At 47.6% G+C, this 13,645-nt stretch overlaps 1 protein-coding gene across 1 annotated transcript; it reads right to left on the bottom strand.

Annotated features, from left to right (window-relative positions):
- Positions 1-1,331: 1,331 nt before the first annotated feature.
- H6PD (hexose-6-phosphate dehydrogenase/glucose 1-dehydrogenase) lies at positions 1,332-13,639 on the bottom strand. The gene is made up of 6 exons (XM_003212261.3): positions 13,345-13,639; positions 12,040-12,207; positions 9,751-10,407; positions 8,460-8,577; positions 6,590-6,859; positions 1,332-5,921 (listed from the first exon to the last, which is right to left on the bottom strand). Exons 3-6 carry the CDS (start codon positions 10,375-10,377, stop codon positions 4,564-4,566), a joined length of 2,373 nt encoding a protein of 790 aa, XP_003212309.2. The 5' UTR covers positions 10,378-10,407; positions 12,040-12,207; positions 13,345-13,639; the 3' UTR covers positions 1,332-4,563.
- Positions 13,640-13,645: the final 6 nt, after the last annotated feature.

Here is a 13,645-nt window from a genome sequence, read left to right as displayed (position 1 = left end):
AAAAAAAGCCCAAACCCTGCTAAAAATAAGCAGAGATCTACAGAAAATAACCTCCTTGACTGTTTGTTTTTGTGCACAAGGTCTCATTTCACCAATGCTGCTCAGAGCCAAACACCGCTCACACAAGACCCAAATTGTTTTGTGGGTAGAGATGCCTACAAAAAGGGAGCCCTGTTTAAGGAAAAAATGAGGCGATGTCTACTCAGAGCACCATCAGGACACAGTTAATGTGGGAAATTCTTCTCAGTAGAGCAATCTGTCAAACAGAGACAGCGGTCCTGCTGCAGGGAGCAGTGCAGGGGCACGGCCAGGCACAGCCTGCAGGGATGCTCCCAGGAGAGCCTGGTGCTGCCTTGCTACAGCACAGCGTGCCAGCATCTGCAGGGAGCGGCATCAAGTTGTGCTGCCCTCAGACATCTCACGAAGCAGTTTGTCTTGGGATCTTGTTTTCGATCTCCACTATTTCCCTTATTTCCCCTTTTAAGGTCATCTGTTTGGTGGAAAGGAAGCAATAAACCAAATCTCTGCTAAGGAAAGCAATGAGGCTGGAGGCACAGATCCTACTGAGGGCTGTCCTTAGCTGTGGCTGAAGGAGAAGGCAAGAACAATATCACAAAATTTGTTTTCAAAATAATTAAGACACTGGAGGTCTTGCTGCTCTTACCACCTGCCTCTGCTCACTGTGTCTGAGGAGGATTCGGTGATGCTGTAACTGCTCAGAGCATCTCTCTACAGTGACACGCACTGACTTCTGAACTAGAATAAAACTTTCTCTAAACTAGAATTAAAGCATTTCTGACCTGGGTAAGAAAACATTGTCCAGGCCCTATGGCATGAGCACTAAGCCTCCTCACTTGGACATCATCTCCAAACACAAGGGCTGCCCAGATAATTCAGCACTGCTAACAGCACTGGAGAGTACCAGAACCACAGCAGGACAGAACTGCCAGCTGGAGACTTACCTTAGGCACCAGCAGGACTGGGCATTTCATGTCCTGGTGCTGGGTACATCTTCTTACCTTGAAACAGCCTTTACTGCTCCTGTTCTGAAAAGCCCTGGCCTTGTTCAGATCATACAGACAAAAAAAAAAAAGAACTTGGCCAGTATGAGCAAATAATTAAGACTCCTGTTTTCAAACTACAGAACATTCAATGATGTCCTCTTTGCACAAGGAGAGCTTTAACACTTAACTCACCAACAGGATTGGGGCACACAAGGGAATAAATCAAGCCCACAGGATGACTGTCAAGCTTTGAAAGAACTTAAAAGACATTAATGCTAAAAAAATATTTATTTTTTATAAATAGAAATCTCTATTCATGACACAACATGAAAGGAAACAAAATTTACTCATGGGAAAATAAGATTTTACAGCTTGAGTTATAAAAGTTACAGTGAGAAAAAATGAATTCCAGTGTTAGTTTTCTGTAAAACAGTAAATATCACACCACTGAATCACAGGAATGCAATGAAGAAACCATTTGTCATTAAAAAAAAAAAAAAAGGAATTGTTTTCAATATTCACTTAGGAGAGAGAGACTCTAAGCAGTTACTCCATGGATTTGCTTCTGCAAAGAAAGGTTAATACACAATCCCTCAGGAAGGTGCACGCCTCCCATTAATAGCTTTCACAAAATAAAAATAGCACTGCTCCTTGGCCTATAGCCCAGTGGATTTCTACCATTCTTCTCCATCAGATTTGTTGCTGGTTCTGCCCTTCTTCCCATCCCCAATCTCTTTTGCCAGTCACAAATGTTATACATTGCAAAATATTTATTTCTCATTTGGCAAATGCTAAGTATTAAAGAGTTTAAAAGGAACGTCTGTGGAAAAAATATATATACAGTGCAACCCCAACAGCTATGCTCACTGAGGAAAAGACACACAAGTTTCTAATGGATTTTTATAAGGGCAGGATGAATTTCAGAGTGGCCCATTGGGGACCTCCCAAATGATCCCTATCTTCAGCTCTAAAGAACAGCTGCTCTTGGGCTGGCAGTGGTAACAACGTTATTTAGAAGTGCAAATAAACCCCTCTAGAAATAAAGATCAGTGTTTATTTTGAAAGGTATCAATCAAACTTTATAAAAGAACGTGCAGAAACAAGAAAACACAAATGCCAGTATTTGTAAAGTAGGAATAGATTCTGCCATTTGTAACAACGTATTTATTCTCACATAGGTCCATTTTTCGTTATAACTTGTTCCCTCACCCTAAGCACACAAGAACTAGATTCAAGTTAACATGGCTACTTTGTTTAAAGGAGGAAAATGACGTTTAAATTTATGGACATACCAGACCCAACACATCTTCCTCCGCACAGCTGTTTCAGTCACTGTGGTATATTTTAGAGCCAGTGTTTGCTAGCACTCATCTACTTATTCCAGCTAACTTCTCTTACTCCAGACTTCACTTGCACTAAGGTGCCTGCAGTGCTTGCCTTCCTCCTGCATTTCTATGCTATTCTCTTCCCCTGCAATTTATTCTCACCCTTTTGTGTTTCTGCTGGTAGTTAAGCCAGCTGAAACCACAAAACAGGCAGCAGCAAACGTACAGATGAGCACACACAGAATAAAGGGATAACCAAGCATCCCAGTTGTTAGAGCCGCCCAGGAAAGGCACTCGTCTTTCTTCTGCAGATGATATAACTACACCAGAAGTCCCATCCTTTACCACGCAAGAGCCAAGTGATGTGCATCGGGACAGCTCAGCTCTGCTTAGTCAGCTGCAGCACAAAAAATGCCATTTTTCAGCACCATATGGGAGGGGGCTGCCAGAAACCACAGCCAGTCCCTGAGCATTTGGCCTCTTCCTGCAGCCCACAGTTTCTGCCACTCATGCTCTCCCTGACCCTGTTTGCCTAGAGACTGCTGACAACTAACAGGCTCTCTGGAGGTTGCTCAGTACTCTTTTATCTGCACAATTAGCGGAGGATAAGAATTCTGATTTCTGCATTAAGATGAGCATTATGCTGAAAGGCAAGGACTTGAGAACCTGGGAGCACGGGCCATTCAAACCGTTCCATGTGCCGCCAGACCACAGCAATTATTTGCAGCCTGATTCGCATCCTCCTTACCAGGATTCAGCAGATACCCCATGCAGGGAAGGCTTTGAGGCCAACACTTATCATCCAGCTGCTTCAAACAAAGTCTCCTTCCTTCCACATCCTGTGGAACTGCAGGTCTGTGAAGGGTCACCAAATTTCAGGCACAACTACTGAGGATCCCACTTTCTCCTGGAGGATACAGAGCTGTGAAGGGTGGCACAGCCCCATGCCACACAATTCACTGCTGCTTTCTGGAGTCCAAGTGCCATTTTGCATCAGCACTGGGGTCCCTGCATCACCCACAGCCCCACCACCTCCATCCAGAATATCCCGAGTTGGAAGGAACCCATAAGAATCATCGAGTCTAACTCATGGCTCCACACAGGACCACCCAAACATCAGACCAAACAACTGAAAGTGGACGCATGGAGAAAATTCCCTGCCATTCTAAGTCAGTATCCTGGAGCTGAAATCCCACCCCCATCCCCAAACATGTAACTACCTTAATGCACAATGTAACACAGGACACATGGATGGTTTTTAAAGCTGTCTCCCACAGAAATTTTATAAGCCACTGAATGGCATGGCACACTTCAACTCCGAGGACAGACAAAAAATGTTTTAGAGAATGAGATAAACACAGAAGATGGATAAGGAAAACACCACTCCTTTGCTGGCTAAACATAAATGACTGTTCTGAACATCAAGGTTTTCCCTCAATAATTATTGTGCTGCAGGGAAATAACAGCTTTGTAAACTGCTGTGTTCCTCACCCTGTCCCCATTACTCTAACAGCCTAAAAAGCAGTGTTGTTTCCTTCTCCATCCCCCATGGTACCAGCTACCCACTTAAGGAAAGCAGCAAATTACCGCGTGTAGACTCAGCCCCTGCTGCTTGGCAACTGGCAAAGACCCAGAACTACAGAGAGCTCACAAATTGGTGTCAGCATTTAGGGGACACATGCCATGAGAGCTGCAGGAGAGCCCAGCCATGGTCTGTGCTGGCTGACATCATGATGGGCTGCAATGAATAAGACAACAAACTCATGTGCACACAAGACTTATTTTGCTGAGGCCACACCAACGTCCCAGACAAAGCTGAGCAGAAGACAGACATGTCATTACCACGTCCATCTTCAAACCTGAGAATAAAAAAGAAAATTTCTGGCAGGTATTTAATTTGTCTCCCATTGTGTCTGCGAGGTAGCTCAGTGTTAATAATCATAAAAGCCTGAGAGGAGAAAACTGAGGCACTTCAAGGTGAGGTAATCTGTCCAAAGTCACGGTTCAGTCCTGGCAGAGCCAGCAGTGCCGCACTGGGCTCTTGGCTCTTGCTTAGCTCTGCACACTGAGCTGAGCTCAAATGCCACAGGCACTGCAGGCCACCAATTTCCCAGAAGGTGACAGCACTCTGTCAGAGAAGAACCTGCTGCTGGCAACAGAAAAACAAGGACACTGCATAGGAAAATCCAGGCTGTAAGAGCCAGGGCAACCACAGAGAAGGGACACTAGGAACATCATCCAAGCAGAGCTTCATAATCCACGTACCACACCAGCTGTCCTGAGCTGGGACTGACACCCGAGATAGGCCATTTTCTTGGCTCACGGCCCACCCTGCTGATCTGTGTGGTGATGTCATGTTTGCCCTTCCCCATAACTAGGACGAACACCTGCTGGGCCTTGTTGATAAGGGGCAGACTGAGGCTCATCCTCTGGTGAGGTTTGACCGGGCTCTCAGTCAGTACCACAGCCTGAGCCCCTTCCAGGCCGTTTTCAGAGTGGGGGAACAGTGAGGCAGTATGCCCATCAGTGCCCACCCCCAGCAGCACCAGGTCAAAGCTGGCGTTGGCCACCAGGGCCACGATCTCCTTGGCATACAGCTCTGTGCCTCCATCCTCTTCCACACAGAGCCGCTGGTGCAGGTGCACAGGCATGGGGTGGACATTGAAGTAGGGAACTCTGATGTTCTGCAGGAGGTGGTTGTGCAAGCTGAAGAAGTTGGACTCTGGGTCAGTGAGTGGGACACAACGCTCATCCACCAGCCAGAGGTGGGTGTGCCTCCACGGGAAGTCATAATGGTGTCTTGCCAGCCTTTGGAATAGGGCCACCGGGCTTGAGCCGCCCGAGAGGGCCAGGTGGAATTGCCCAGAGCGTGCCACGGCTCTGCTTGCTGTCTTCTCGACATCAGAAGCCAGCTGGGAAATCAAGACCTCGGACCATGCTGAGACCAAGGGGCTTTTTCGGAACTTCGACTGGATCGTCTTGTAATCACTTGGCATTGGCCCGCTGGGGTTCAGCAATTCCACTGGCTCTGCCACTGTGAATGCCAGTTCCCCACTCACCATTTCAAAGTCTAAGTAGTGCTGGTTCTCCACTCCACCAGGGTAGAGGCGGGGGGCCTGGTGGGAAATGCTGTTCAGCAGCGGTGTCCAGAATGCCCAGGAGGCCAGCAAATTCTCAGTGGTTATGAAGAAGTCTTTCCTGCCATGGTAGATGTTGGAGATGAGGACAGAATACGCATCTCTCTCTTTCACAGGGCTGTACACGTAGTAATCAGACAGTGGCTGTCCAAAAATGTGCAGGTCAGGCTGCCCTACAACTTCTCTCCAATTGCTTTTTGGCATGATGGGCCTGAAAAGGTTCCTGCTCACCAGCACTGCTGGGGTGTTGAGCACTCCATGTCCAATGTAGAACACAATCTGCTTGGGTTTACACTGGCTGTGCCCTGCATCCCTCAAAGCCTCACTCTGTGTGCAGTAGGCCCGGTTCTTGAAGAGAACCCGGACATAACCTACCCGTTCATCCAGAGCTTTTCCAGAAGTAAGGAGGAAAGGAACCCCTTCCCAACGCAGGCTGTCACTGTGGACGAGCACACCTGAAATGACACAGTGATCTCAGCTACCAAATTCAACTTGACACCTAAACAGCAAGCAGATTTGTGAGGAGCAGTCATCTAGCCACCACTCTCCTTCCTTACCTCCCAGAAACCCTGGCATTTACTGTGTCTCTTGCTCCACATTTAGCTCTTTAACAACAGCACAGGATTAACTGCTCTCCAGGTACCCTCTGTGTTCCCTCCCAAGTATCCTACTTGCTTAACCTCTTTTTGTCTTGAAGGAAAAGTATTTCTAAGCATGAATATCATTCAGACAAAACCTTTGATGTTAAGAAAACACAGCACAGCTAGAGGTGGCCTGGTGGTCTACCAACCAAAGAACTCCTAATGCTTTATCCTTCAATGTAGAGAGCAACTCTATAAGAAAGCAAAGGAGTTTGCAGGCCACTTCTAAAAATAACAGTCAGACCTTAGCAAGAATAAAGGTACTTTGCTCTTATGCAGTGCTTCCCATTTGTAGCAGTATCCGTTAACAAAAATGACAATAGTTCTGTTTTTACAGGTCCAAGATATCATGTCTGTGGATGCCTGGAGTTACCCCCATGTCAGCTGTGAGGTCCAGTATCATGGAGTGAGGATTCTCATCTCCTGCTCTCCTCGGCTCTAGAGTACTCCTCCCTCTCCAGAACCCAGAAGAAAAAACTCACCTGCAAAGGTCGGTGTTGTGCTGACATAGTTCTGCCCCTTCTGCAGCTCCTCCTGTACATGGCTGGCATACGCCTGATACTGACCCAGCACAACACTCTGTTTCTCCAGGCCTCGCAAGGACTGCAGGGCCTGCAGCTTGCACTGCAAGACTTCTTCGGCCTTGCTCAGGTTGCCTGGGAGCTCCATGGTCAGGAACATCAGGGCCTCAGTGAGGTGGTTCTGCAGCACGTCCCGAATGACTCCATACTGCTCATAGAAACTGGTGCGGCCTGAGGACAATGAGGAGGTAAGATACTGATAAACGAACTGAGCGTTTTGCAGCCCTGCCTTCTGCTTGTGCTATGCACGTGCCCAGAAGACCAAAACTGGTTTGTGCTGCTCTTCTTCTAAACTAAAAGTTACCATGAACCTATCAAGCCTCTCCTTTCCCTTCAGAAGGGCTTCAGTCCCTGCTACTAAACTGAAGGTTCCACCCTGGCAGAAAGAGCAGCACTCTTCTCTGCCTCTTTCCCCCTGATTTTCTGTCCTCAGGAGGCTTTGGCTGGGCCATGCCCTTGAGAGACAAAATTTTGTGCACAAAGCTCTGCTTCTCCCCTGCTTGACTGCTCATTCAGGGGAAGAAAGACAATGTGCTTTTAACAGACATGACTCAAGCAGATACCTTTCTGTAATCCTTCAGCAGCAGGCTGCACACTGCAGACTACATCATGGCCATAGGCTTCCCCTATTGATTGATACGTTTATCTGCCTTGCTCTAATCCAAAGGCACATTCATTAGTGTAATCAATGCTGCAGATTTGCTAGGAGCCAGGCTGCAGCTGAAGCCACACAGAGGAATGACGACGTCAAAGGAAAAATGACAATGTTTTTCAGTGAGAGGAGGGCACAGGGAGTAGCTGGGACTACTCACATACAGCACTGTTCTCCCCAAACCTCTCTGCAGTGCTTCCCTCTCCCAAAATCAGGTCCCAGCTGAGGTCTAGGCTGCCAAACCAAACATTCTGCAGAGCCTGGTAAAGTCGCATTAATCGAGTTTGTGGTTGCTGAGGGTGAGAAGGAGGGAAGAAGGTAGAAGAGGTGGTTGAGGGAGTGGAAAAGCAACCCTGATGTTGCAGAACTGAGGGCACCTGACATCCCAAGAACTGCTGCGGGTGGCAGTCCTTCCCCATTGCTTTATGCTGAGCACTGCAAAGCAGATGCTGCAGGACTGCAGGGAGATTGCAGCCATGTCCTTCAGCAGGATATCCATGCTAGCAACTCTGGGCTTCAATTTTTCTCCCTGCAAGGCTCTTAGCATCCAGAGAAAATGAATGAGACAGACAAAACCAGGCTGACCTGGGTACTGACAAGCCAGTTTGAGCAATGCCCAAGCAAAAGATACAAGAGCATCTTCCAAAGAATACTAGAAACGTATACTCAGTACTAGCTTGATAACTAACAGGACAGGAACAAAAAAGATTGCCAATAAAATGGCCAGATTATCGCATCACTGAACAGAGGTGGTTTTAGATTGCATCAATTCCAAATGCAATGCTTCTTACTGAGATCTAAGATCCCTGAACTGCAGAAAGCTCCCTGAAATTCCTCCAAAGCTCCATAAAGGAAAAAAGGTGAAGCTTTTACTGACCTGCAGTCGAATTCCAATGGAAATCTTTTCTTGGAAGCAGCAAAACTACCTGGAAGGTGATTCATCCCCTAGCGCAGAAAGTATAAGACATTCTCTCTCCATTTGCAGGGAGCAGCATGGCATCCACCTGCACTTTTGTTTCTGCACTAGCACTGCCTCGGGAACACTGTCACATGATTAATAAGCCTGCTAGTTCTCCCTCTCACCTAGCTACCCTAGCTTTGCACACTCGCTCCACGAACCTTTAGCATCCACAGTCTCCTTCAAGACGACCTCCACTCTTTCCACATGATGTCGGTTCCAAATTGGATCCAGAAACTGACAGTTCTGATCTCGAAAAGGCAAGATATGAGCTACAGCCTGCAAAAAGAAACATTAAAGATCCAACAAAAACTTATCACATCTCTATTTCCTCCTCATTGCCCCATCCAGCACTAGGATGAGGCCAGCTCTAGAGGGCCACACAGCAGAGAGCAGAGTGAGAGAGAGTAAGGAAAAAAAAATCACAGGCTCCTGTTGATGGTACACAGTCACTGTACTAGTAGAACACTCTACTGACTGTACATTAAAGGTTTTGCTGAAGCATTCTGAGGTTTCATCTGAAAAAGGCTGAAAAGCAAGCTACAAGGCTCTCAGTTTATATCCCTAAAAAGACAAAGAGCTGAGTCAGACCATCCTAGGACTAACACATAGCTCCAAAGAGCTGAAATGCATCAGATCAGGTGCTTACAGCACTAAAGCCACCTGGGAGAAAAAACAGTAAAAAAAGAAAAAAAAAGAAACAACAACAAAACCAAATCAAAACAAAAGCCCTCTTAGCAGAGGTGGTCTCCTTATATTTGTTCATGCACCTGATTATAATCAGGTCGCAGGGCCACAGCTGGAGCAAGCTACTTTTAAGATGTGCTATTACATTTCTCTAAAACAAGGATGGCATGTCCTTGGATGCATCTCCTCTGGGACAATACAGTGCTGCACATCCTGAGCCATCCTTACAGCAGGCAGACCCTGCACCTTGCCTGGAGCACAGGACAGGATGAAGCCTTCCAGTCATCTCACAAAGCTAACATCCCATCTGCTTCATACCATATCAAATTAAAAACTGCTTCTAGAAGCCACAGCTAGCAAAGGGCTTGTGTGTAGTAAGATGGAAGAACTGTGAGAGGGAAAGGGCTTACTCAGCAAAACCAAAGCCCTGACCTTGTCGAGAAGACCAGATGAATTCTGCACCTCTCTCTTATGACGCACACAGTTTAACCCTACACCCTGGCTTCCCACTAGAGAGGGAACCTTCATCACAATTGGAGAAAAGCCCATCTGCACATTTCGTCTGCTCTGCGAGGGGACAGACAGCAACACACTACAGGGCATAAGCAACAGGACAGAGCAACATAAACCAATGGATCTTGGGAGCACATTCAGTGACACTGCCTGAATTTGAGAGGGGACCATCACTCCCATCAGATTCAGAGCTGATGCACTCCCCCAGCCACCCTCAGCCTTGGAGGGGGCTGAGCATTGCATGCTTCTTACCTGTTTGCCAAGGTAGTGGTCCACCCGGTACATTTCCTCTTCCCTGAAGAAGCTTGTCAGCTCTGCAGCCATCTGCTGGGCTGATTCCAGGTCATGGCCAAAAGGTTTCTCCAGCACCACACGCAGCCAGGCACCTGGAGGCGGCCTGCAGCTGCTGTTGATGTGCCGGGCAATCTCTGTGTAGGCAAATGGTGGTACTGAGAAGTAGAAAATCCTTCCAGCCTCCTTCAGCCCCTCCTGGTGAAGCAGTATCCCAATCTCCCTGTTCAGTGCAGTGTAGTTTTCAGCAGTTTTTAGCTGGTGGTATTGGCTCAGCTTCAGGAATTGGTCCTTGAGCACAGCACACCTGTTGGGAGACTCATCTGGGGGACAGGACAGCTTCTTCAGCACATCAAACATCAGCTTCTGCCCCAGCTCCAGATCTGTCAGCGCAGCCCCGTGGAAGGTGAAGCTGTGGCCACTGCTCACTTGGTCTATGTAGAGCTGGAACAGACCCTGCCACAAATACTTCTTGGCTAAATCCCCTGTGGCTCCCAGCAAGACCACAGAGATGTGGCCCTGGGACCCCTCAGCCAGCGATGGCAAGGCTCCTACGAGCAACATGGTACACAGGACTCTTCTGAGCATCTTGGGAGAGAGGAGGCAGGTTCAGGAACACTACAGAGAACAAGATTAAAGAAGAAAATCAGTCAGTCCATGTTATAACACTGCAAAACACAATGTAAAGTGCCTCTTCTCCCATGGCTCAAAACCCAGGTCTTCTGCCTGGATCCCCCACCCAACCACAATCCTTTCCCCCTCCACAATTTGAATCACAGCAGGAAATGGAGCTCTTGGAAAGACTGCAGTCTCCTTGGGCATACCAAGAAGTGGAAATCAGTCTGTGCCTACGATCTTTCAGTAGCACAAGAGTTGCTTCGAAGGCCGAGTTAATGAGGGGCTATCAATGTCTTCAGACTGTGAAACCAAAAGCCATTCTAATGCAGATTTCAGACCCAGCTACAAATGAACGCACATGCTAGCAAATTCAGGCTGCTGCTTTCAGCAACATCCTGTTTAGGACTTTGCTCAAGTGGCATTATGCTTTGTTGGCCCTGCTTCATGTCAATATTGTCATAGCAGCTCAGAGACAAGCACGACCACTGGCAGGTTCAGTTCACAGGCTCTCCTTTAATACACTGCACTTTCATGACTCATGTGGACCACCACTCTCAGGAACACAGCGGAATTAGGTTTCAACAAGCTACTGGGAGACAAATGGCCCAATAAAACAACATGGGAAGAAGTAGTTTAGTCCTTAAAACGAAGTCTAGACATGAGCCAGTCTAGATGCTGTCTCATGACAGTTGTGTATGTAGCCAGGAAACAATGCTGGGTTTGTGTTCTGCCAAGTGCAGCTTTCTGTTAGAGAAGAGCATGTGGGCACCCACTCATTGCTGAGCCGGTAACAGCTGGTCTCCCTGGCCAAAAAAGCCCTTTACTTTACTTTATTTAGTCTTGTTTCCCTAATTCAAAATAAAGCTCCTTTTAAGAGAAATGACACACCCAGTTCTTATGCTTAGAAACAGGGCAAAGACCTTCGCTCACAAAAAAAAAATCCTGAAATAAGTGAATATACCAACCTGCTGTTCCATTACAAGTATTACTTCTGGTCAATAGGTTTAGACTGTTTAACTACCTGTGTAGGAAAATACACCCACATAGCATGGATGCAGGTAGGAAAGACCATTTTTTGATAGCATAAGGAAAACGTAGATAGCTCTATACTGGTGCAACTGTAGTCTCACTAAGCTTTGCACTGGTATGATTACATCATTTTAAAATGGCAGCTTTGTGAGAGTACAACTGGAAAATGGTCTTGGGTAAGAGAATGAATGCAATGTTCTTATCCTTCTGTGGGCAAGGGGAGACAGAAAAGCATATCCTCAGAAAAAAACATTCATAGCACGCCTGAAAACACTTCACTGGCTCTATTACAGTAACAGCTGTACAAACAGAAGTTCTTAGCTTCTATCTACCCAGACCTACTTAGGATTGTTGTTTCCTAGCTGGAGAAAAAGGCCTGGTCCTTACTCCTTTTGAATGGAAAGGGGATGAACCACAGATGTTGTCCTAGTTCTGACTGGTTCTCCCACTGGAAAACTCCCACAGAAATCACTATTCTATCACAAAGCAACATGGGAGCTAAGTCAGCTAGAGAATAACAAACAAAACTTCTGAGCATCTCTCCCTACCCTTAGCTTGAACTGGTCTTCATAAATCTCATGTTTCTGTACCCAGCAGACTTACCTGAGTAACACAGGAGCTTTACAAAAGATGCAGTGGCAAAAGCAGCTGGAAACTCATCTTCCTCATAGCCCCAACTGCAAATCTCTCTCTTCCTGTGGCTGCAGACTCAACGATCAATGGTCAGGTGAGCAGGATTTTGCAAGCAAGATAAGGCAGCTTGTTCCCCTTCTGATAAATGGAAGGAAAGGCTCAATTACAGCAAAGAAAAAATGACCAAAGTCACAGAGCAACATTCCAGCTCTCAGCTCATCCACAGCTGCTGTTTTTGAGTGGGCAAAATGCAGGCAACTTGTGGCAATTTGTGACTCCTCTGCTTTCCCTAGAAAGCTCCATAGTGCAACTCCTCTGTTGTGACTGCCTCCCCTCTCTTGCTCCTTCCTCTAACCTCCACACATACACTTAAATCCAGCAAGCAACTGGATGGCAACTGCACAGGGGCAGATGTGAGGTTCTGAAGCTTTTGCCCACACTAGAAATAATTATCATGTTAAGCAGAAGTTTGGTTTTCTTTTACCCACTAGGGGGTTACAATGTAGATGACAAAGTTCCCTAGTGCAGTAGGATAATACACTTACTCGAACAACCTTTGCTCCAGGCAGTTAGACGTGCTGCCCACTGCACAGAGCACAGCCGAGGTGCAGCTACCCAGCATGGGAGGGGAAAGGCTTAGGTGGGTCATTCTTTTCCACATAACCAACGAAACAAGTGAATTAACCACAGAGCTTGCTGGCAGATGCAGCCACGCAGTCACATGGCATTTCCAAGCCAACTCAAAGCCAGTTTCACAACACTCCCAATTGCAAAATGCTGCTACACGGCCCAAAAGCAGCACAGTAAACACAGGGCTGTTTGTTTACTGCTCTTGTATCAAATAATTACCAGAATTCACATTAAAAAGCAATAACCTTTACAAATTTCCCAACCAAACAGGACCAAGTTACTCAATCAGGTTGCAGAGAAAAGGTGCCTGGGCCCCATGCATGCAAAGCACGAGGGTTTAATGGGGCAGCGTGCCTCAGGGCACCGACCTGCACAGCTGTGATAGCCCTGATTTGACAACAGCTCGTTTTAAATCTCGCATAATATCCCGCTGTTTGGTAACAGGGAAGGTATCTTGTTTGCTACTGCTGCATCCCCACTTTAAAAAGCAATTAACAGACGCACGGCGTGGCCCGGGGCTCCCGCAAGGCTGTGCACGTGTAACGCATGAATTACTGAGATGCTCCGGGAAGCAGAAGAGCGCTGCCCTCCTGCGTGTGCGGACAGGAGCGACACCAACGGCTCCTGCAAAGGTCAGCGGCTTACCGTGGAGGCTCCCGTTACGGGCAGGCCGAGACACGGCAGCGCCCGGCCGAGCCCAGCGCGGTGCCGTTCCCTATCGCAGCGCAACGCGGAGCTCGGGCCCAGAGCACGGACCCCGGTCAGCGGGGCCGGGCTGCAACGGGGACGAACGCCGACCCCACGGTGCGTGCGAGCTGCCACCGCCCGACCTCAGCTTTCCGGAGACGCAGGAAGGAGCGACAGGTACGGAGCGGATGGGACGGACGGAGCACCGGCGGGGTAAGGACGCGGGCTGGGCACCGAGCGTCGGTGCGTGAGCCGAACC

Source organism: Meleagris gallopavo, chromosome 23 (genome assembly GCF_000146605.3).
Source record: "Meleagris gallopavo isolate NT-WF06-2002-E0010 breed Aviagen turkey brand Nicholas breeding stock chromosome 23, Turkey_5.1, whole genome shotgun sequence".
Taxonomy (NCBI): domain Eukaryota; kingdom Metazoa; phylum Chordata; class Aves; order Galliformes; family Phasianidae; genus Meleagris; species Meleagris gallopavo.
The sequence above is the reverse complement of the archived record's forward strand: the minus strand, read 5'-3'. Positions and strand labels throughout refer to the sequence as shown.

Bases quoted from the DNA above. Each gene is read 5' to 3' on its own strand.
- H6PD (XM_003212261.3), bottom strand. From the start codon at position 10,377: ATGCTCAGAAGAGTCCTGTGTACCATGTTGCTCGTAGGAGCCTTGCCA. The intron at 8,578-9,750 runs GTAAGAAGCATG...TTCTTTTTGCAG, and splicing joins ACCACTACCTTGGCAAACAG to GCTGTAGCTCATATCTTGCC. The intron at 5,922-6,589 runs GTGAGTTTTTTC...GTGTCATTTCAG, and splicing joins CACAACACCGACCTTTGCAG to GTGTGCTCGTCCACAGTGAC.